At 44.8% G+C, this 25,005-nt stretch overlaps 1 protein-coding gene across 1 annotated transcript in view; it reads right to left on the reverse strand.

The window, feature by feature from the left end:
- Positions 1-25,005, reverse strand: part of NWD1 (NACHT and WD repeat domain containing 1) — a 190,835-nt gene that overhangs the window by 126,346 nt on the left and 39,484 nt on the right. Inside the window, exons 4-9 of the mRNA XM_075338285.1 lie at positions 17,817-18,171; positions 14,993-15,348; positions 14,566-14,886; positions 12,233-12,831; positions 3,313-3,516; positions 921-1,080 (exon numbers count right to left, since the gene is read on the reverse strand). Coding sequence (XP_075194400.1) covers positions 921-1,080; positions 3,313-3,516; positions 12,233-12,831; positions 14,566-14,886; positions 14,993-15,348; positions 17,817-18,171 — 1,995 coding nt within the window. The remainder of the gene's footprint in view (positions 1-920; positions 1,081-3,312; positions 3,517-12,232; positions 12,832-14,565; positions 14,887-14,992; positions 15,349-17,816; positions 18,172-25,005) is intronic.

Below are 25,005 nucleotides of genomic sequence, written 5' to 3' on the forward strand. Positions count from 1 at the left end.
TGGTTGGATTACAAAATAGGGTATCTATAAATTCAGGTAAAGGGTTCTTATTTTTCAGTAGATTACACAGGGTTTCTCTAATGGATAATAACATTTTAAAATCAGTATCGGGAATTTTATATTTAATATTTAAGTCGAGAAAGGGGATGAAATCACGACCATCATGGATGTCACTTATTTTATTTAGTTTTAAAGTGTGCCATGTGGTCGGGATTTCTAAATTCGAAAGGGTAGCTAGGAATTTAATTGAAAATGTTTTAATTTGGGTGTATTTATTTATTTTGGGTGATTTATATGTTAGGTATTTCCAGGCTTGTATTGAAACTGTAGCAAGTTTCTCAGGCAGTGACGAGGTGTCTAGGTGTGTTAGGAATATCCCACTGCTACTTCTAGTGTTGTCTGATAGATAGGGGATTGCGGTCAGCTCAGTTTCCAACTACTCTTGTGGTTTTGTGTTTTCCTAATTAATGGGATTATTTGTGATCGTCCACAGTTATCAGATTATAGCAGCCACCCCTGATGACATGTTCCAAGAGGGGAGGTAGATGCTACGTGGGAGTGAGTGCAGCCCCAGCCTCCTGTGACGTCACGTATAAGACTTCTCTCAAATTAAATGTCATTGGAAGTGAAGTAAAAAGAACATATTTTGAGATTAACTAGATAGTAAGGAATATTATAATAAAGCAACTAAAAAAGATGACTAGGGTGTAAAGACAGATATTTATAAAGGACATTTTAGGTACCAGACCAACCTTTTAACTCCTGATATCCCAGTCTGAACAGTTCTACAAGTTCCAGACTACACAGTACTAGTGTTGTTGCCCCGCAAACAAAACACGGCATTTTCCAGCCACAGAACCAGAAGCATGAAAGGCAGGCACCGTCGCAGAAGGCACAGTATGATGAAAATTCAAAAATACCTTTCTGTCAGCGCTTAGATTTTTCTTAATAAATGGTAGGTGGATGAGACGTTTGGTGCCCAGACTCCAAGTCCCCATAAAATAGTCAGCTAGAATGCGATGTCTTTTTGTCTTCTCTGAACCGCTCAGGTAAATGTTGTGTGCCACTTCAATGAACTGCCTACAGACAGAAAAAAACAGGGCTTATTTATTAAAAAATGGTGATTGGCTGGTGTAGCGCCGGCGTCCCTGCCCTACTCTGTCTCTCCCTAGCAGGGACGCCGACTCACTCACCACTGCGATTGCACTGCACCACCTTGCCTTGTTCCTCGTGGTCCTCCACATGTGAGCCTCCTGCCTCCTGCTCCCAGGGCCTGTCCACACGGCACAAGTCCCCTGGGAATGCTCTTAGAGTGCACGCCTGCTCTGCTCTAACAGAGCCGCCACGTTATTGTGCCGCCCCCGTGTCAGCAGCCAGGCTGCTCGGACCCGGATCCGCGGTGGCTCGAGGGGCGTCCGGACCCGGGGGTCGCGCGACCACCCGAATGAAGGGGGGGTATTTACAGGAGGTTGGTATATTGAGAGTTCGTGATGCGACCCGTGGTGTGTTGTAAGGGGGAGTACCACCTCTGCAGCTGGGAGTACCCGGTGGCATGGAGTGGGCAGCCAGGTGTTTAACCCCTCCACGGGTAGGGGGAATACCCGGTGATGGTGGAGGGACGTGCTGTTGGGGAGGTAAGAGTCACTTGCATACTCACTCAGTCCATGAAGCTGACCCTAACAAGTTAGTAAACCAAAGTTCTGGACACCGCTGCCGCCGATGGCTAGCACGTTTGGGTCCCGTTTCTGTTGTTGTTGTCTGTTGATCTGTGACCTTTCCCTTGACACCTTGTTCTCTTCTAATTGGTCCCTATAGCCTGAAACTAATCGGATTCCACTCCCCAGTATGGCTAACTGAGGGAGCTTGCTCTCAGGGTTCACGCTTGGGATTTCCTGGACCGTTTTAGTGGAAAGTCCTATCTCCCTCGTTGTGCTAGTACCCCAATTTTGAAGTGGGTGGAGAGTGGATCTTGAGGGCTCTGTCCTCGTCGGGTGAATTGTCAGGTTGCCTGAAGCTACTCCCTGACCTAGGGTCTACGTACCCCGTCGTGCCCTGGTCCCTGCCCGGTGATGGTACAACGCTAACGGCTGTCCTCCACGACAATGCCGTGCCCCTTGTTATGATCCTCTGCGACCGGGGGACCAGCTCCTACCAGGCACAGACCAAGGTCTGCTACCTAGTACTTCCAAGGAGCCCAGCTCCTGACCTCCTCTTTCCTTCACCTCCAACACTACTCTCTTCCTCCTTCTGACCGACTCCTGACACTCCTGACCTCCCCTTACCAACCCCCCAAGTGGGTGACCCTATTTCGCTCAGGCCGTCCACTGGAGTGTCTGGTGGGTGTGGTGCAGAGTGTTCCTAGGATTTTGATTAGCTGGTTTTGGCAACACCAATGGTTAGGGACCCATAACCAAGGAGGAGGTGGATATTGCACAGAAGGGCAGATTGCACAATACCCTGTGACGACCTGATAGGCCAGGGCGTCACATTATTACCTGTAAGTCCATCTCAGCCTATGGCTAAGAGGCACCAAGTGCTTAAGGCATTCACCCACTAGGTGAGGTGCCTGAGCAACATTGTCAGTTAGTTGGGGCATGTCCATTTAGCTAGCTACTTATCAGGTTCCGTTGCCTACAGTCTACCTACCCGTACCTGTCACCCTGTCCTGGCTGTGCCCTCAGTACCCATCTGTCCACCTAACGGTCCTGTCTGCCTCAGTCATTCTACTTGCACTTGTCAATTCTAGAGACTCTGGCAGCCTGTACCTCAGCCTGTCCAAACCTGAGCTCGTTCCTATTCTGGGGTTCAGCTTCCACAGTCCCGGTCATTGCCCTAGGAGTGGCACCTGGCGTCTGCTTTGGTTGCCACTTAATCAAGACCATCCCACATCTGTGTAAGCCTCAGTCCCCCCTGTTGTCCAGTGGGTCAACTTCTGGTCGTCAGCGGCAAGCGTAACAGCTGGTTAGCATTAGTGCATATTGTCTGAGTTTTCCCTTAAACAGGCAAGGCCTCCAGCTACAGCTTACCTAGAATGTGCACCAACTGATTACATTGTCCTTGTTCTGTACTTGATGTCCTGTTATGTTTCACTATGTAATATATAATTTACAGTGTGCTCATGTCTTTCAAGAAAACAGGTTCCCAAACATTTTCAAAAGATTCACAATAAAAACATTTGGCTAGCCTATGAAAGCTTATATAATGTGATAAAAAGGCGGTTGCCAGACATTCTATTATGTACTTCAAATTATTTTTATTCTTACTACATACTAATACAATATAACACCCTGTGGCTGCCGTTTAGCTTCATACCTGTGGTAAAGACCTAAAACTGTGCTCTCGTCTGCTTGCCTCTCCACCAAATATCCCTCTAGATCATATCGCAGATGGGTCCATGAAAGTGAAGGCATTCGTATCACATCTTCACTTGGAGGGGCCCAGTACTGATAAATGTCTGAGAGGACATCATTATCAATGGAGAGGATATCCTTCAGCTCAGCTTCTGACAAACCATTCCTATGATTTAATAAAAATATGTTGGTTAGTCTGGAGGCTTTAACTCAAAAGATTTACCATTGTCTCAGTGCATTTCACAACCCATAGTCAAAATTATTACATACATTTCAAATTGTTTAGAGAGATAACAATACCTTATTTCATTTAGGTAATGTAAAGTATTGTAGAACGGAAAACTAAAAGCAATCAAATTAGCGTAATTGTAATGTTTTTGTTTACAAAGGGGTATACATTTGTATACACAGGGAAAGCCTTAAGTTAAATGATGTTATCAATAACATTGCCCTTTGATGCCCACTAACCCCAATGTGTTTTACTCCATTTCCCCAGACATGTTGTGTGATGTGCCCACGGGATCTTGTGGTTACCCGTCACCGGGCCGTGGTGCTTCTCCTGGGTCGCTGCGGTGGCCTTGCCCAGTTTCATGACCCCGGCGGTGTCAATAAAGCTGGGGATTGGAACAATGGGGTAGTTGTTCGTGACGCCACCTGTGGCACACGGCTATAATGGGAGCCGCCGCTGCGGGACTTCACTCTTCTGGGGCGGTTGGTAACGCAGCTCATGTGTTGCAGCTCTCCACAGGTAGAGCTTGGCCCCAGGAAGGATAATAGGAGTGGTAGTCGCCTATGGCGCAGGGGCGCGATGTTGAAAGCGCCGGCAGTAATGGGACGACACAGAGGGTGCAGTTGAAGTTCTTTACTCACTGGAAGCACACTGCCGTTGGAGCACTGAGCTTCGCTGTGATGGGCTTCAGCCAATCCTGGATACTTCGGAGGTTGAGGCCTGTGTTTCCTTCTGTGCGTCACTTTTCGTCAGTTTCCCTCCACCCCCAGCTCCTGGGCCGTGGAGCGGGTCACGGGTGCCTTTTGCACTCCCCGCGAACCCTGAGATCCCCCTTCCTTCCTAAGAACCCAGGTCGAGCTTCCAGCTCCAGACCACAAGCCCCAAACTGTCCGTGTCTCTGCTTATCTCCTCCTTAGTGTGACCTGGCGCTTCCTGCACCTGGAGCTCACTGACTACTGAGTGTGATGGCTCCTATCTACCCCTGTTGGTGCCCCGCATCCCGGGTTCCTGAACTAGTGGGCAAGAGGTCCCATACCTCATGATGGCCTCGCCAGCACCTACCTTAGCCCAGTCCCAGTGGAAGAGCTCCAGTATTATGTGATGGTTGAGTGTGTTGTTGGTGGTTTTCTGACGACGACCTCCTCCGTATCCAAGATGAATACTGCACCTCGGGTGAGGTGCAGTACCCTGTGACGCCTGAAGCCACAGGGGTGCCACATGTGTGCAGAAGGCTATCATTTACATCTTAGGAAAATTGAGTTAGGCCTCTGTTCTGTTTTCTGTGTCTCTCATGAATCACACTCTGTGGAGATCTTCAGGCTCTTTATTAATTGGTGTTGTCAGTCATTACATCTCTTCTCTGCTGCCTCCACACTCTCTGCAGTACCAGCGAATATGCTACAGCCTCTGTGATGGCTCAGCATCAATAAGGAATATCTGGCCACTTGTGCGTGGATGAACTATTCATAATTATGCCAGACATATTGTTCCTTTGTTCGATGAGTCAAGGGACATGGGCCAGTGTTTCATGTGGGACTGTATGGTGCCCTTTTTGTATGCCAATGTCTGGAACACTTGCTGATTGTGAATTGCATCAGCCCCCCCGCGGTGTACTGATCTATGTCATCTGGAGGACAATTGAGCTAGGGAAAAATGAGGGAACAGCCATGATTATCTTCTCCCAACCCTTTGAGACACATTGCCCTGAAATGAAAGCTGAGGAATATAAAAAGAGGCCTGCTACTATCACTGGTGATTCTACAGGTCTTCAGCCTAAGGACCATAATTCCAGTTGGTGGATTACAAAACTACACTGCCAAACAGTGAGTCCACAAATTCTTTTGAAAAGAACAGGTTGGGACTATCTGGTTACCTGGCCACATGCCCAACAGTACTCGGTCGGCTTACTAATCTCACTGCTATCTGATGAAGAGGAAGAGGGAGAGTGCCTATCCCAAAAGCCCTGACCATATATGTGGAGGAAAAGCCCACACCCTAACCCGTCAATAGGCCCTGTGGGTAACCGTGGATATCCAAGGGAAAAAATTAAAGGAGTGCTGCGTTTGGGAGCAACTTACCAGGTCAGAGGGCAGTGTTGTCGGGGACCAGGTGACACATGGCCACATCTGCTACCTAGATTTCGAACGTGGCTATGGATTCATCTGCAAGGAAAAGACCAGCCACAAAATATATGTGAATCAGGGGTCGGTCAGGGAGGGCCCGGCTCTGACATGGGCGGACCATGTTCGCTTCGTAAAGAAAGATAGCCCACGTGGGTGGTTAGCGGTCGCGGTGGTCCACTCTTGGCCAGGAGACTGCATCACCCCTGGAGAAGGCAGCGGTCAATTTCAGCGGCCGGTTCTTGTCCCAAGGACACCCCCAGTCACCACTGCCCGAAGCCTAAGCAGTAGTGGGGTAAGTGAGTCCAGCAGCGCTGACGCCCCTGCTAGCTGCAGTGCTGATGACAGGAAAGCCCCTACCCGACCCCCCGACATGATAGTGGAGCAGAGGGACCAATCCACCATAGTAGTTAATCTGAACAAGGGTAAGGAAATAACCACCTGAAGCCGGCCGCCATTATGGATTAGAGATGCACGCTGTAGTTAAAAGTTGCTGAGAGAGGGACTATTTGAACGTGCCCGGCAGTATGAAGATGGGCAACGGGATGAGGGGCTCAGGAGCGCTACCGGAAACTCGAGTACCAGGGAAGTGGCTTGCCTGCAAATTAAGTGTAACTCTGGTTGCTAATGACAACCCCATCAGGGGACCGGAGCGTGCGGTTAAAGTGTTAAGAAGAACATGTATGTTCCTTGTAACCGAGAAAGAATGTTCCCGACGCAGGAGAGGAGAGACTATTTAAGAACTTGTTCAGTAAAGAAACGTTGGTGGTTAAAGAGAACTGTGTTGTTATGTTGTGTTTGAAGGTACTGGACCTGCTGCAACCGGCAGCCTGGAAGCGAATTTTGAAGAATGAACCAGCCTTGGCCTCCGGCCTAAAAGTCAGTACCTCACACCACAAGTCCCAGCAAAGTTCCTCTTTCACTGTGGAGGTGGCATGGACTGACATTGCCGGGCTGCGCAGCATCCAGGATTCATCCCTGTCTGCGACTGCAACTGCCCTATGTCACCCGAACAGATGCCCTGAAATCATGGAGGTTCTAATACCTGGCGAGTCAGTGGAAGGGTGAGACTCTATTACTTGTAAGATCTCTTGTGCTTGCTGGTAATGTACTAAACTGTGTGCAGAATAATTAGGCAAATGAGTATTTTGATGACATGATAATTTTTATACATGTTGTCCTACTCCAAGCTGTATAGGCTTGAGAGCCAACTACCAATTAAGTAAATCAGGTGATGTGCATCTCTGTAATGAGGAGGGATGTGGTGTAATGACATCGACACCCTATATAAGGTGTGCTTAATTATTAGGCAACTTCCTTTCGTTTGGCAAAATGGGTCAGAAAAGAGATTTGACAGGCTCTGAAAAGTCCAAAATCGTGAGATGTCTTGCAGAGGGATGCAGCAGTCTTGAAACTGCCAAATTTTTGAAGCGTGATCACCGAACAATCAAGTGTTTCATGGCAAATAGCCAACAGGGTCGCAAGAAGCATGTTGGGCAAAAAGGCGCAAAATAACTGCCCATGAATGAAAGGAAAATCAAGCGTGAAGCTGCCAAGATGCCATTTGCCACCAGTTTGGCCATATATTTCAGAGCTGCAACATTACTGAAGTATCAAAAAGCACAAGGTGTGCCATACTCAGTGACATGGCCAAGGTAAGGAAGGCTGAAAAACGACCACCTTTGAACAAGAAACATAAGATAAAAGGTCAAGACTGAGCAAAGAAATATCTTAAGACTGATTTTTCAAAGGTTTTATGGACTGATGAAATGAGAGTGACTCTTGATTGGCCAGATGGATGGGCCAGATGGATGGGCCAGAGGCTGGATCGGTAAAGGGCAGAGAGCTCCACTCCGACTCAGACGCCAGCAAGGTGGAGGTGGGGTACTGGTATGGGCTGGTATCATCAAAGATGAACTTGTGGGACCTTTTTCGGGTTGAGGATGGAGTGAAACTCAACTCCCAGACCTACTGCCAGTTTCTGGAAGACAACTTCTTCAAGCAGTGGTACAGGAAGAAGTCGGTATCGTTCAAGAAAAACATGATTTTCATGCAGGACATGCTCCATCACATGCATCCAACTACTCCACAGCGTGGCTGGCCAGTAAAGGTCTAAAAGATGAAAAAATAATGACATGGCCCCCTTGTTCACCTGATCTGAACCCCATAGAGAACCTGTGGTCCCTCATAAAATGTGAGATCTACAGGGAGGGAAAACAGTACACCTCTTAGAACAGTGTCTGGGAGGCTGTGGTGGCTGCTGCACGCAATGGTGATTGTAAACAGATCAAGCAACTGACAGAATCTATGGATGGTAGGCTGTTGAGTGTCATCATAAAGAAAGGTGGCTATATTGGTCAGTAATTTTTTGGGGTTTTGTTTTTGCATGTCAGAAATGTTTATTTCTAAATTTTGTGCAGTTATATTGGTTTACCTGGTGAAAATAAACAAGTGAGATGGGAATATATTTGGTTTTTATTAAATTGCCTAATAATTCTAGTAATTCACAGTAATAGTTACCTGCACAAATAGATTTCCTCCTAAGGCTGGAATCACACTTGCAAGTGTAAAATCGGTCCGAATCTCATGCTAGAAAGTAGCATGAGCTCTGTCCGAGTGTTGATCAGTGTGCAATGCAACAGCAATGTGATTCTGTGATTTATCTCATGATTGTAGTCCGTGTGTGATCCGTTCTTATTCTCAGCAGATATGTCATCTGCCATTCAGCTCTGCTACATGGCCGCTGACAGCAGACACAGACAGAGCCGTGGAATCAGAATGAAGTCGGATGAACTTCACTCGACTTCATTGTCATCCTGCAGCTCTGTCTGCGTGTCACGGCCTGATTTTCGGTCACCGGTGAAGGTCTTGTACCGCCCCGGGGCTCGGCCGGCTGCCGAGCCGCTCGGATCCGTGCTCGTCGGTGGTTGGCTCGAGCTCTTCCATGGCCCCGGGGGGGTCACGTCACTCTGAAAGGGGATTGGCGCTACACGTAGGGACTTCGGTGGGGAGGTCCACGGCCGGAGCCGCGGTGGTTTGCAGGGGATTTTAAGTTCATGACGCCACCCACGGGTTGTGAATGGATGGACACCACCGCTGCCGTTAACTAGGCTCCTGGGGACGGTGTTGCGCAGCTTCGTGTTGACCCCCTCCGTGGGTAGCGGGGGATGATGGTCTCGGGGGCCCGAGGGAGGTGCTGAGGCGAGGGGATGGATGCGTGCTGGGGTGCTGGTGCGGTGTGCGGCCCAAAGGCACTGGTGTACTCACTATGACACAACACACTGGAGTCTCTGGTAAACCAAACGAGATGATGAACGGTGCCTGCAGCCGGCTGCAGTTTCCCCTTAACAGGTTGGTGGTTTCCGCCTTTCTCCTGCACCTCTTTAGTGTAGACGTTATAACTTCTATGCCTAAGCAACGGTAGTCCGCTCCCCGGCTTCCTGTGTGTCGGGAGAGCCCTGTTTGCCCGCAGACGCTGGCCCCTTGCGTCTCTATGCCTTGGCGGTGGCTTTACCCTAATGGTTGGGCTGTTGTCTTCAGTCGGGTCTTGTGTGGGAAAGGTTCTAAAGTCCAGTCCTCAGTCAGTTGATTTGACTTAGCCTAGTTGTTTCTGGGCCTCGTACTGGGTCTGAGTACCCCTCCTGGTGCTCCGGTTTCCAATCGGTTCCCCGGTTCGGTACCGGTGGGCCACCGCCCGTACCCGGTCCCTACGGTTCCACCGACTGTAATCCCAGCTCCTGCAGGCAGCCACAACTGTCTGCCTCTTTACCAAAGGTGCCTGGGCTCCAACCCAGACACCTTGTGTAGTCTTTTGCAGGTCTGAGCACAGGTCTGCCCTTGAACTTGACTCTCCTCACTCACTGTCAAAGCTCAACTCCAAACTAACTGTTTTTCCCGCCTCCGGGCCTGTGAACTCCTCGGTGGGCGGAGCCAACCTCCTGACTCCGCCCCCCTGGTGTGGACATCAAACCCGGAGGGTGGTGACAAAGGTTTGTAGGTTGGCTGCTGTCACCTTTCTAAGGGGAGGGTTGTGTGTGTGTGTGCATGGGACTACCTGGGACGACCTGACTAGTCCAGGGCGTCACAATCTCACCGGTGACCGCAAATTCCCTGAGTGACTGAAGTGATCTGCGCGATCAGCGGTGCCGTCTCTGAGGTTACCCGGGGCCACAGCTGAAGTCTTCCCGCTGAGATCTGTGGCCGCGGGTAACCTGAGTGACGTCATCGCTGATAGCGTGACTCACTTCAGTTGCTGCGGGGAGCTCACAGAGAACGGTTGTGTCTGTGACTTCTCTCTGTCAGCTTCTGATGTAGCAGAGCTGAAAGCGTCGTGGGACCTCTGTGGATTACATCGGACCTGGAGGGGTATTTGGGGACTTGAAAAAAGTGGTGAAAGAGCACCCTCTTTCACCACTTTTTTCAAGTCCCCAAATACCCCTCCAGGTCCGACGGTTTTTTTTGTCATTTATTTAAAATAAAGGATTTTTGGGTGTATGTCTTTATTTTCTTTAACTTACAGGTTAATCAAGGACGGTATCTCGGAGACGCCTGCCATGATTAACTTAGGACTTAGTGGCAGCTATGGGCTGCTGCCATTAACTCCTTATTACCTCGATTGCCACTGCACCAGGGCAATTCGGGATGAGCCGGGTACAGTCCCGGGACTGTCGCATCTAATGGATGCGGCAATTCCGGGTGGCTGCTGGCTAATATTTTTAGGGTGGGGGGCGCCCCATAACATGGCGCTCCCCATCCTGACAATACCAGCCTCCAGCCGTATGGCTTTACTCTGGCTGTTATGAAAATTGGGGGGGACTGTACGCCATTTTTTGTTAATTATTTATTTATTTAATTTACTGCACGATATAGACCCGCCCACCGGCAGCTGTGATTGTTTGCAGTTAGACATGCCCCCACATTGAGTGACAGCTGTCTCACTGCAACCAATCATAGGCACCGGTGGGCGGGGAAAGCAGTGAATACTAGATGGAATAATGAGCGGCCGGCTTTTTCAAATGAAAAGCCGCCGGAGCTTTGTGACAGCCGTGCAGCGCTGCACCGGTGATCGGGGATCGGTGAGTATGACAGAGGGGGAGAGAGGAATAGACAGACAGAGAGACAGACCGACGACAGGGAGACAGAGAGACCAACAGAGAGAGAGACCGACTGACAGAGATATAGATTGACCGACATCGATAGACCTCACTCATTTCCAGTGTTTTCAGCAACATGTCACTAGGATGGTGTGTGTGCTGTCCGTGTGACATCCGTTTTTTTTCAAGCACCCATAGACTTTCATTGGAGTGACTCGCACATGAAACTCACCAAAACACAGCATGCTGCGATTGTTTTCTCAGTCCGATTTGGACTGAGAAATAGTAGATCGGAGCTGCATCATTGCTTAACATTGGTCCGAGTGCAATGCGAGATTTTATCGCATTGCACTCATGCGAGTTAATCGCAAGTGTGACTCCAGCCTAAGATAGCCAAATCTAAAAAAATACCACTCCAACTTCCAAAAATATTAAGCTTTGATATATGAGTCTTTTTGGGTTGATTGAGCACATAGTTGTTGATCAATAATAAAAAAATCCTCTAAAATACAACTTTCCTAATAATTCTGCACACAGTGTACAGTATATACTGTTGTTTGGTGGGAGACAAAAAAGTCTTATTTGATTGTGGTAACCTCACTCTATGTCTGATTAGTGTTCTGCCTACGGGGAAGTAGTGTGGGCATTCAGTGGGATGAGCCCCGGTCCATGCAGTCTTTCTAAAGACAGCCATACCAGCGGAGGAGAGCACCCCTGGCCCTCATGTTTCCACAGCTTTCCTTAAGGAGAATAGTGTTCCCCCATGGTCCCCACATAGCTTTCTTATGAGCCAGATCAGACACCCCCATACTTTGCACTGACGAGGGGCAAGCACCCCCCGAAACACCGTGTCTGCAAATTCGGATTCTGATCTGGCTTATATATCCTGAGTCATATTGCAAAGGATTGTTAAAAATCCACTTGTGACTTTTAGGATCGCTACTTCCAATAGGTGGCGCTGTGCTAGAGTTTGTCTCCTTTACTGGAGAGACAATTTGAACACAGCTTTCTACACAGTTATTTTAAAGCCATTTTTTAGAGAGCATGTGTAAAATGCCATGAAATTAATTTTGTATTTTTTAACAAACACTTTTTAGCACAGAGTTTTTTGATCACACAACATTCTACATTTTATGCTGCCCCCTCCATTGTGAAGTCCATTGATGCATGTGTATCTTGTCTCTAAATAGGGTAGGGAACAGCGCCGGAGGAAGATAGGTTGGTAGGAAAAAAAGGAATCCTAGAGGAGTGAGGTTTTTCTATTCAAACATTTGTTCACATATAACAACAGTGGAACACTAAATTTCCACAAATCTATCAGTTCAGTTCAGCATCAAGTAGTAATGACCAGAGGACAATTATCCTTACTACTGTTAATAATAATACGTTAAATTGGAGGTATATTATGAAGCAAAACCTAAATAATAGCAACATGTTTACCTGGATGCCACAATGTATCCTAGAGCATGAGAAATTAGAATTTTGCCATGAAGCTTTTCCAAACGCTCATATAACTGGTGTACAGCTTCTTTTGTGTTGCTGGCAATACAGAGCTCTGAGGTTGGTGTATATGATGACCACCTCTTGGCCTCATCAAATGCCAATTTAAGAAGTAAAGGTTGTCCGCATTTCCTAAAACTATCCAAGACAATGTCCTGTTGAGCATGCGTCAACTTACGTCCAGCAGAAGACATGAGCATTTCAATCACCTGGCCTCCTTGCTCAGGAGGTAGTGATTGAACTTCCAAGTATGATGTTTCATCTAAGATGTTTTCTCTGAGAGTATTCAGGATGCCTCCCTCTTCAGGTAATGTAGATAACACAATATGTACATTGCTTGGGCATTCTTTGGGAAGCCAGTGAAGATGATGAGCGCCCTCTGACTGAGAAAGCTGATCAAGTGAATCCAGAAATAGCACCAAAGTCTCTGTTTTTCTGTTAGACACTGTTGTGAGAATCTGGTGAAAAAACCTTACAGTCTCGTTGTAAATGTTAGTGACCTGAGGGTTGGGTGGCGGTAAGTTCAATGCTAAGCACACCTTTATGGAGATACAACACAATATTGTAAAATTACTGTATTCATTATGAAATATAACAGCATATAACATAGTCATATGAAAAAGTTTGGGCACCCCTATTAATGTTAACCTTTTTTGTTTATAACAATTTGGGTTTTTGCAACAGCTATTTTAGTTTCATATATCTAATAACTGATGGACTGAGTAATATTTCTGGATTGAAATGAGGTTTATTGTACTAACAGAAAATGTGCAATCCGCATTTAAACAAAATTTGACCAGTCCAAAAGTATGGCCACCCTTATCAATTTCTTGATTTGAACACTCCTAACTACTTTTTACTGACTTACTAAAGCACTAAATTGGTTTTGTAACCTCATTGAGCTTTGAACTTCATAGGCAGGTGTATCCAATCATGTGAAAAGGTATTTAAGGTGGCCACTTGCAAGTTGTTCTCCTATTTGAATCTCCTATGAAGAGTGGCATCATGGGCTCCTCAAAACAATTCTCAAATGATCTGAAAACAAAGATTATTCAACATAGTTGTTCAGCGGAAGGATACAAAAAGTTGTCTCAGAGATTTAAACTGTCAGTTTCCACTGTGAGGAACATAGTAAAGAATTGGAAGAACACAGGTACAGTTCTTGTTAAGCTCAGAAGTGGCAGGCCATGAAAAATATCAGAAAGGCAGAGAAGAAGAATGGTGAGAACAGTCAAGGACAATCCACAGACCACCTCCAAAGACCTGCAGCTTCATCTTGCTGCAGATGGTGTTAATGTGCATCGGTCAACAATACAGCGCACGTTGCACAAGGAGAAGCTGTATGGGAGAGTGATGCGAAAGAAGCCGTTTCTGCAAGCACGCCACAAACAGAGTCACCTGAGGTATGCAAAAGCACATTTGGACAAGCCAGTTACATTTTGGAAGAAGGTCCTGTGGACTGATGAAACAAAGATTGAGTTATCTGGTCATACAAAAAGGCGTTATGCATGGAGGCAAAAAACACGGCATTCCAAGAAAAGCACTTGCTACCCACAGTAAAATTTAGTGGAGGTTCCATCATGTTTTGGGGCTGTGTGGCCAATGCCAGCACCGGGAATCTTGTTAAAGTTGAGGGTCACATGGATTCAACTCAGTATCAGCAGATTCTTGACAATAATGTTCAAGAATTAGTGACGAAGTTGAAGTTACGCAGGGGATGGATATTTCAGCAAGACAATGATCCAAAACACCGCTCCAAATCTACTCAGGCATTCATGCAGAGGAACAATTACAATGTTTTGGAATGGCCATCCTAGTCCCCAGACCTGAATATCATTGAAAATCTGTCGGATGATTTGAAGCGTGCTGTCCATGCTTGGCGACCATCAAACTTAACTGAACTGGAATTGTTTTGTAAACAGGAATGGTCAAATATACCTTCATTCAGGATCCAGGAACTCATTAAAAGCTACAGGAAGTGACTAGAGGCTGTTATTTTTGCAAAAGGAGGATCTACAAAATATTAATGTCACTTTTATGTTGAGGTGCCCATACTTTTGCACTGGTCAAATTTTGTTTAAATGCGGATTGCACATTTTCTGTTAGTACAATAAACCTCATTTCAATCCAGAAGTAATACTGAGTCCATCAGTTATTAGATATATGAAACTGAAATAGCTGTTGCAAAAACCCAAATTGTTTAAAGAAAAAAGGTTAACATTAATTGGGTTGCCCATACTTTTTCATATGACTATATCATAAAAGATACTTACCTGATAGCAAATACTCTTCAAAACATCATGGATCTCTGAGCTTTGTGGAGATGTGCCAAAAAGTCGCAGCACCAATATATAATTGCCTTTATTACTGACCAAATGTTTGACCATATGAAAGGCCTTACATATTAGTGCAGTTTTTCCTGACCCAGAAGCTCCATAGATAACAAGCGGAGGCCGAATCTCCTTCTCTTTGACGTGACCTATAATTCTTTGCAACATATCTTGTCTTCCACAAAATACTTCGGATTTCTTGTGAGAGAGTAGCAGGTGATGTGTGACTTCTTGCATCAGCCAAACTAGCCATGGATGCTCTTTCTGAAAGTAAAAACTCATATTTTATTTATCTATACAGTATATTTTTGTGTACATTTCCATCAAAGAACATGCTGAAAGACATTTGTGGCTGTAATCAACAGTATACCTGTGATTCTGGCAGGTCAGCATCCTTTTTGGATAAAGAATTAAGTATCTGATGATTGACCACAGCAATAACTTGGTCACAAAGTTGTTGCAAATATGTTTCTTTGGATAACTGTTTACTAATTTCGACTGTATGTGTCTTAATTTTATCGGGATGCTTCTGTGCTACCCTGGTTTTTAGGTCTTCAAGAAGCTCTTGAGCTTCTATATCTGGACTTCCATCTTCTGTGACATCTATGAGGTAGGAGATCATGTCTTTTTTGAGATCCATATCCACCACTTCCCTAAGGAATATAGTAGAGCCTGCTTGATTGGTTCCAGAGGCCAACAGTCCGTATTCAATTTCCCATTCTGTCACTAAAAAACATTGTGAAACAATACAGTAAGCAGTACTCTTATACATAAAGCCAGCCAAACATATTAGATTGCTCAGCTGGAAGCCATCTTGACTTACTCCCCCACACACAGGAGTAGAGATGAACGAACCAAAGGTTCAGTGTTCGTACTAAACACAGATTTTTTTTTTAAAAAAAAACAGAGTTCGGGTGTTTTTCGTATGCAAATCACTCATGCGGGCATTGCTGTGTTCAGACCAGTGCCAGCCACTTGCAGTGTTTGAATGGCGCGCACTGGGGATAACAACAGCATGATTGGATGTAGTGTGCACCAAAAGAAAAAAGGAAAAACTCTTCCCACCCTCCCCCGTAAGTGTTCGGTTTATGGCTGGCTGCATGTGGGCAAAGGCCAGAACTGCCCAATTACTGACTTCCATTAGGGTCCAGAAAAAGTCCGGGTTCCAAAATGAACTTTATCTAAAGTCTGGCTGAACCTACAGAACCAAACTTCCATGGGTCCGCTCATCTCTACAAAGGAGTGCTTGTTTGGCCTTATCTTGAGTAGAGCAGAGGTGTGCATATTCAACCATTCGTTGTCTATGGGACTCCCAGAGAAAGCTGAAATCAACCCTTGGTTATTTCAGTGACATTGACAATGAATTAAGTCAAAGCCGAACAACTACACCTCAGCTCTATTCAGGATGGGGGTTCTACAGCACCCTGTATTTGTGGTTCCATAGCCTATGGATAAGGGATAATTCGTGATTTTAGTAAAACCCTCTTACTTGTTTGATTGGCAATATTGGGTGACTATCTCAGTAATTTCATAGATCAACTTATGGGTTATCTAATTTTGAACCCAAGTGTAGAAAACAACCAGTCCTATGTAGTTCTGATGATATGATGATATCCAGACGTGAATAATTTAGGGAAGATGTTAAAGGGAATCTCTCAGGTGCAATATGCACCCAGAACCACAAGCAGTTCTGGGTGTCTATTGCTAATTCATGCCTAATTGTCCCTGCATCTAGTAGCATACATAAAGAGATCTTTAGAAAAAGTGTTTTTAATGATCCTTTATGGTATGCTAATGAGGCCAGTGACTAGTCACAAGGGTGTTATTTCCCCCAACTAGTCCGCCCTCTTAGCATATTAGCCCACAGGCACTTTCGATCATGCGCACTAGACCTCTCTGAAGCTGGGACACATACACCCGGCTTCATAGTGCGCATGACCGGAAGTGCCGGGGACTTCTGATCACGTGCACTGATCCTAAACACGGCATCATTGGTGGTGACAATGGACACAGGTATTTGCGTCCATGCTGATGATGCTGGGAATTGAATAGCATAGTGGCACTCCCTTGTGGGCGTGTTACCATACTAAGAGGGCGAACAAGTCAGGGGAAATAACACCCCTGGGACTAGTCCCATCGCTCATTAGCATATTATAAAGGATCTTTAGAAATCCTTTTTCTAAAGATCTCTTAGGGCGGCTTTGCACGTTGCAACATCGCACGTGCGATGTCGGTGGGGTCAAATCGAAAGTGACGCACATCTGGCGTCACTTTCGACATCGTAGTGTGTAAATCCTAGATGATACGATTAACGAGCGCAAAAGCGTCGTTATTGTATCATCGGTGTAGGCTCCGACTTTTTCAAACTTACGCTGCCACGACAGGTACAATGTTGTTTCTCGTTCCTGCGGCAGCACACATCGCTGTGTATGAAGCCGCAGGAGCGAGGAACATCTCCTTACCTGTCGCCGGCGGCTATTCGAAAGGAAGAAGGTGGGCAGGATGTTTACATCCTGCTCATCTCCGCCCCTCCGCTTTGATTGGCCGCCAGCCGTGTGACGTCGCTCTGACGTTGTAAGACCCGCCCCCTTAGGAAGGAGGTGGGACGCTGGCCAGAGCGACGTTGCAGGACAGGTGAGTGCATGTGAAGCTGGCGTAGCGATAATGTTCGCTATGCCAGGAATCACAAGATATCACTGCTGCGATGGGGGCGGGGACTATCGCGTGCGACATCGCAGCATCGGCTTGCGATGTCGCAACGTGCAAAGCCCGCCTTAATCTATGCTAGTGTATACAGGGACGGTTAGGCAGGGATTAGTAATATGCACCCAGAACTGCTCGTGTTTCTGGATGCATATTGCACCTGACAGGTTCCCTTTAAAGGATGTGAGGTAAAAGAAGGCAAAATCAGAATCTACCTCTCATTGGAAAATGAAAGGGGTGATCTGATCAAATGAACAACTATTCTACTTTTTCTTTGCAGCAGTTATGACAAATCTCTTTAAATGTTTTCCAAACTCATTAGAAGTTTATGGGAGGATTTCCCTGGCAACTAATTCTTCATGCAACTGCAGTCATGAAGATAAAATATCAATGAATCATGTGCTGCATTACTTTTATACGGTGTTTATAAACCTACCTAGTGGATGCCTTATCCAATATATTCCACACTTATTGCATAGAACAACACAAACCTGATTTATAATAATTATGTTTTTGCTGAACAGTAATCAATCCTTCAATGTATGCAGCTTGTGCAGCTGAGCGTAAAGCATTTGATAGCCGTCTTTCAACTTCTCTCCACTCCTTGGCTTCCTTTGCCTGGATTGCTGCATTGGATGGATCCGTATTAGAGAAATGAGGGAAATGCACTGTTATGGGCTGGAAGACATATGTTGGAGGAACAGCATTCATGTCTTTCCAATACCACTCAGTCAAAAGCTTTGCTTCAGCTTCATGCTTGAGCACTTTCTTGTATAATGTGTCAAATTCTTCTTCACCAATATTTCGAGGCATTGGTCTAAATCCATAGCGATTGCCAATTAATGCCTTAAAAAAAACATATTTTTACAGCTAAACAAAAAAATGTAAATAAATAGACATTGCGATATAGGGTATAAGATAAATATGAAACATTTGCTTTATAGATAAATGGATTGATGAATAGATAGATAATAGATATGAAATACATAAATATCATAGATAATTATTGCTACAACGGGTGAAAAAAGTATTGAACAGGTCAACAATTTTCTATGTAAATATACTGTATATCTAAAGGTGCTACTGACATGAATTTCTCGCCAGATGTAATAACCCATCCAATTCACGCAGGAAAGGAATTTAAACCATAGATGTCCATAAATTACGTTATGTGTAATAACAAGAAATTACACAAGGAAAATATATTGAACAAGCTTACTGAAACTTATTTAATACTTCGTACAAAAGGCTTTGTTGGTGATATTTAAATGCAATCCTGCCACTTAGTGAAAAATAATATCAGCTGTTTTAACTAATGGCCTATGAAAAGGTGTCTCATTACCAAAGTACCACACAAGAAACATCTCATGATCGGTAAAACCAGTGAACTCAAGACCTTTGCACCCTTAGGGCTCATGCGCACGTTGCATTTTTTTTTGCGTTTCTGCAGCGTTTTAAGCTGCAGCGTCACATTGTTAAAATGCATGCGTTCTGCTTCCCCAGCAAAGTCTATGAGAATCATGCAAAATCTGTGCGCACGATGCTTTTTTAAATGCAGCGTTTTGATTGTCAAAAATTTGGCAAAATCTCTGCGTTTAAAAAAGCAGCATGTCAATTCTTTTGTCCGTTTTGGCAGCGTTCTACACCCATTGAAATCAATGAATTGTAGAAAAACGCTACCAAAATGCTAAGCAGTGCGTTTGCACTACATATTTGTTGTGATCCGCATGTTTTTTTACCATAATAAATTCAGGTCTTTCGGTCTCTCTCTCTCTCTCTGTCCATGTCGGTCTCTCCCTATCACCCCCTCTCTCATACTCACCGATCCACGATCACCGGCGCTGCTCTGCACGGTGTTCACACTGTGGTGGCTTCTCTTTTGAAAATGACGGCCCCTATTAATCCATCTCGTGTTCCCTGCTTCCCCTGCCCACCGGCGCCTATGATTGGTTGCAATCAGACATGCCCCCACTCTGAGTGACAGCTGTCTCACTGCAACCAATCACAGCTGCCAGTAGGCGTGTCTATAGCGAGCAGTAAAAAAATAAAAAAATCATTTTAAAAAAACGACATGCGGTCCCCCCCAATTTGGATACCAGCCAGGGTAAAGCCACACGGCTAAAGGCTGGTATTCTCAAGATGGGGAGCTCCACGTTATGGGGAGACTCCCAGTCTAACAATATCAGCCATCAGCCGCCCGGAATTGCCGCATACATTAGATGCGACAGTCCCGGGACTCTACCCAGCTCATCCCGAATTGCCCTGGTGCAGTGGCAAATGGGGTAATAAGGAGTTAATGGCAGCCCATAGCTGCCACTAAGTCCTAGGTTAATCATGGCAGGCGTCTCCCCGAGATACCTTCCATGATTAACCTGTAAGTTAAAGAAAATAAACACACATCCAAAAAATCCTTTATTTGTAATGAAAGACAAAAAAACAGCCTCTTTCACCACTTTATTAACCCCTCAAAAATACCTCCAGGTCCGACGTAATCCATGCAAGGTCCCACGAAGCTTTCAGCTCTGCTACATCAGAAGCTGACAGGAGCAGCAGTAGAAAAACGCCGCTCCTGTGAGCTCCATGCAGCAACTGAAGTGAGACGCACGGTCAGCTGTGCTGTCACTGAGGTTACTTGCGGCCACCGCTCTCAGGTGGAGGACTGCAGCTGTGGCCGCGAGTAACCTGAGAGACGGCACCGCTGGTCAAAGGTTCCTCAGCCTGGTCTCCCTCCATCCTTTGCCACCTCAGGAACTAAAATGTGAAGGACTTCACTTGTTACCGCAAATCAGGCTCTGACACAGAGAGAGAGCCGCGCGATGTAAGTGAAATCGGGTGAAGCTCTAACGTCACTGCTGCGGACTCCTGTGCACTGACCTCAGAGGCACTGACCTCAGAGGTTCCTCCTGGCACTGACCTCAGAGGTTCATCTGAGTTCATGACAACACACAGAGACAGAGCCGCGAGATGACAATGAAGTCGGGTGCAGTTTATTCGAGTTCATTCTCATTGCCTGGCTCTGTCTGTGTCTGTTGTCAGCGGATGTGTAGCAGAGCTGAGAAAAATGCATCCAAAACGCATGTAAAATGCATGCAAAATGCATCCAAAATACATACGTTGTGGATGCATTCTTTTTGTCAACACGCAGCGTCAATTCTGCCAGAGGGTGCATTTATTTCTGCACTGGCCAGGATGCAACATGCGCATGAGCCCTTATGGTAACAAAACATACTGATGATACTGATGATTTGGTACCAAATTGGCATCTAGATTCGACAGCACACTCGCACTATTAAAAACAAACCCTTCACAATTGGCTGCTAAGAAATGAACTCCTAGACACATTTCGTTGTCTTAACACCACATCCCGTGAGTTCTTATACTACTCAGAAATTTATAAAACTTATTCCCGCATTGACCACATCTTTACCCCTTCCCAATCAATTTCTAAATTTAAAAAAGTAACAATATTGAATAAATCATTTTCGCACCACTCACCCATATTAAAAGAATTACAACTAAATTACAATCCCCAGAAAAGTATGCTCTGGAAATGCAGTCCAGCAATAATTAATAACCCCTTATATAAGCCTCAGATAGAAAACATTATCAAATTATATTTTAAAGAGAATAACAATGAAGATATACAGTGTGTCCTATAACGGTCTGGTCCGCACACAAGGCATAAAAATGTCATCATTCCATAAAAAGGAAAGAAAAAGGAAAATTGAAGATTTGCAAAAATTAATATACGATAAAGAAAAAATCCAACAAGAAAGTCCCACTGCATCATCAAACTTACATAAAGAGTTATTAGATCTAAGAATTAAATTAAAAGACCAACTATTTGATGAATATGAAAGTCATTTACATTATTCAAAAATTATAAATTATTCCAATATTAATAAGCCAACCAGAGTAATGGCAAGAAAAGCCAAAGAAGAAAGGGTAAAAAAGAGAATAGTAGCCATAAAACTTAAAAAATGATTCCTCTATTCCCCAGCCAGCTCCTGAACAAATTAATGAATTTCTAGCTCAGATCAACCTCCCAAAAATAGAACCTGAACAATTACTATCCCTCAATGCCCCCTTTAGTGAACCAGAAATCCTTACCATAATTTCATCCCTAAAATCAAGAAAGGCCCCAGGACTTGACGGATTCACAAATGATTATTATAAAACTTTTTCCTCCCTTCTAGCCCCCCACCTAATGTTCTCAATAAAGCCTCCCTGTCGGGAACATTTCCACCCGAGATGTTGGGAGCAACTATCACACTAATACAAAAACTGGAGACAACAATGAATCTGTCGGCAACTATAGGCCTACCTCTTTAATAAACACCTTCATTAAAATCTATTCATAAATGATTGCAGACAGGCTCAAAAATTCCTCACAGGTGTGATAAATAAAGATCAGCTTGGTTTTGTGGAAGGACAGCAAACCACTGATGGTATGAGGAGGACAATCAACCTCATACATCAGATGGAAAACAATAAAATACCATCCATACTGCTGGCGCTAGATGCAGAAAAAGCATTTGACTGCATAAACTGGCAATATCTGAGGGCGACTCTTTCAAAATTCGGCCTAGATGACAGTTTTATACAAAGAGTTATGGCACTATACTCTAAACCATCTGCTAGAGTATTTGCCAATAATCATTTGTTCGTATCCTTCGACATTACCAATGGAACTCAACAGGAATGCCCCCTCTCCCCTTTATTATTTTTATTGGCAATGGAACCACTAGCTGAATTAATTAGAAACAAAATAAAAGGTATCCCAACTAAAACAAAAAATCATAAAATAGGCCTATTCGCAGATAATATAATCCTTTCCCTCTCTGATCCATTCCCATCAATACTAGAAATAATAAGGACCCTGGATACATATTCAAAAATATCATATTATAAATTAAACCCAAAGAAATCTAAATTACTATCATTCCATCTTGATCGCTCAACTACAAATTCTATTAAATCCCACTCCTCCTTTATTTGGGAAGACTCATCCATAGATTATTTAGGAATACAAATAACTAAAACCCCACAAACTCTGGTTAGCACCAACATAAATAGATTATTGGAAAAATTAAAAAATTACCTCAAGCATGCTCAAAAACACGATCTATCTTGGCTGGGGAGACTAATCACATTTAAACTAATAACCCTACCTAAAATCCATTACTTATTCAGATCCATCCCACTACCTATGTCACCTCAAACTATTAACCCACTACAAAAAATTCTAAATGATTTCATATGAAAAAACAAAAGAGCAAGAATTTTTAAATATACATTAACTAAACATAAGAGTAGGGGGGTATAGGCATTCTAGACCTTTATGGGTTTTATATTACCAACTTAATTAAACAAAGTCAATATTGGATTGAAGAAGCATATTGATTTCTCTGGATGTTCCTGGAACTTTCATTTAATAATTATCATCCCTTTAAAAATCTTATTATCTCCCATATATCCAACCCTTCTTTAACTTTCCCTGACCCTCCCACCTTAACAGCAACAATATAAGCCTGGAAATACCTAACCCATAAATCACCCAAAATAAATAAATCCACCCAAATTAAAATTTTTTAAATTAAATTCCTATTTACCCTTTCAAATTTAGAAATCCCGACCACATGGTATACCCTAAAAACTAAATAAAATAAGCGACATCCATGATGGTCGTTATTTCGTCCTTTTTCTGGACTTAAATATTAAATATAAAATTCCCGATACTGATTTTAAAATGTTATTATCTATTAGAGAAATCCTGCATAATCCACTGAAAAATAAGAACCCTTTACCTGAACTTATAGATCCCCTTTTCTGTAACCCAACCAACAGCGCAATCTGGAGTAGTACTAAGTAGAGTTGAGCGCGGTTCGCGGTTCGAGGTTCTCCAGTTCGCGGTTTGAGTAATTTTGGGGGCTGTTCTAGATCGAACTAGAACTCGAGCTTTTTGCTAAAGTTCGATAGTTCTAGATACGTTCGAGAACGGTTCTAGCAGCAAAAAGCAGGGCTTTTTACAGCTACAGTATGCAGGAGCCATCGCTGGCAGCCTGCCAGAAGCTGGTAACCAAGATAAACATTGGGTATCCAAGCAAAGCGCTTTGGTTAGTAACCCGATGTTTATCCTAGTTACGTGCAGGAAGCCCACACTTCCCCCTCAGCTCACTCCGCCCCCTCCTGCACGCGGCATGTACGTGTACACACACACACACACACACACTCTGCAAACTGCACTCTGCACACATGGTCCCGCTCGGCTTACCTGCGGTGATGAAGTCCCGCCATCCCGACCTCAGCGCTGTCACTGTCCTCCATGGCCGCCGCTTGTCTCTCGCTTCCGACCCGAGACTGACTAGCGGTGACGTCACGGGCCTCTCGCGATACTTGGCTGTGAAGGCGGCGGTCATTTAACTCAGTGACAGGTGCTGTCAGCAGTGCAGGAGATCAGCGCAGGTAATGTACCTCGCTGACAGCTGCACTTGTCATCCCCCTGCAGTGACCTGGGCAGACCCATTTATGTTATCTTAGGTCACTGCACTGCTCTCCCAGCCAATGGGGAACATTCTGCTCTTCATTGACTGGGACAGTGTGGATCGTCATGGCAACCCCTTGGATTACACCAGACCTGGATTTGTTTTTCTTTCTAATAAATTGGTTAAAGAGGGAATGTTTTGGGGAGTGTTTTTTCAAATAAAAATGTGTTTGTCGTCTATTTTTTTTTATTACTGACTGGGTTGGTGATGTCGGGTATCTGATAGACGCCTGACCTCACCAACCCCAGGGCTTGATGCCAGGTGACATTACACATCTGGTATTAACCCTATATATTACCCCGTTTGCCACTGCATCAGGGCGCGGGATGAGCTGGGGCGAAGCACCAGGATTGGCGCATCTAATGGATGCACCACTTCTGGGGCGGCTGCGGCCTGCTATTTTTAGGCTAGGGAGAGTCCAATAACCATGGACCTCCCTAGTCTGAGAATATCAGACCCCAGCTGTCTGCGTTACCTTGGCTGGTGATCCAATTTTGGGGGGACTACTACGTGTTTTTTTTTTAATTATTTATTTAATTTAAAATAACAGCGTGGGGTGCCCTCAGTTTTGGATTACCAGCCAAGGTGAGGTTGCCAGCTGTGGTCTGCAGGCTGCAGCCGTCTGCTTTACCCTAGCTGGCTACAAAAATAGGGGGAACCCTACGTCATTTTTTTTTTCATTTTTTTGGCTAAATACAAAGCTAAGCACCCCTTAGTGCCACATGAAAGGCACCAAAGGGTGCAAAATTACAAAATGCAGGAGAGTGGGACATTATGTGTCTTTCTGCCATTATAATGACAGAAAAGACTGATATGAAGTGCACAAGCACAAGAAAATCACCAGAGCGCTCTACGCTGTGAAAAGCAGTAGAAAATGGCACTGGAGTGAACATGTGACCACCTCATGTAGGATGAAGCTATGGATCCTGGGTAAATTTATGCATTTACCCTCCTTCAGTTTTTTTGCAGTACACAAAAAAAACGGAAGGCACACGGATGACAAACAGATGACATACGGACCGTCTACGGAACGAAAACGGATGCCACACGGATGCACCTGTGAAAAAAAACGGACTGTTTTTTGCAGACCGCAAAAATGGATCGGTCGTGTTAATGTAGCCTTATTCTGATCTGC

The sequence above is a fragment of the Anomaloglossus baeobatrachus genome, chromosome 1 (genome assembly GCF_048569485.1).
Source record: "Anomaloglossus baeobatrachus isolate aAnoBae1 chromosome 1, aAnoBae1.hap1, whole genome shotgun sequence".
Lineage (NCBI taxonomy): Eukaryota > Metazoa > Chordata > Amphibia > Anura > Aromobatidae > Anomaloglossus > Anomaloglossus baeobatrachus.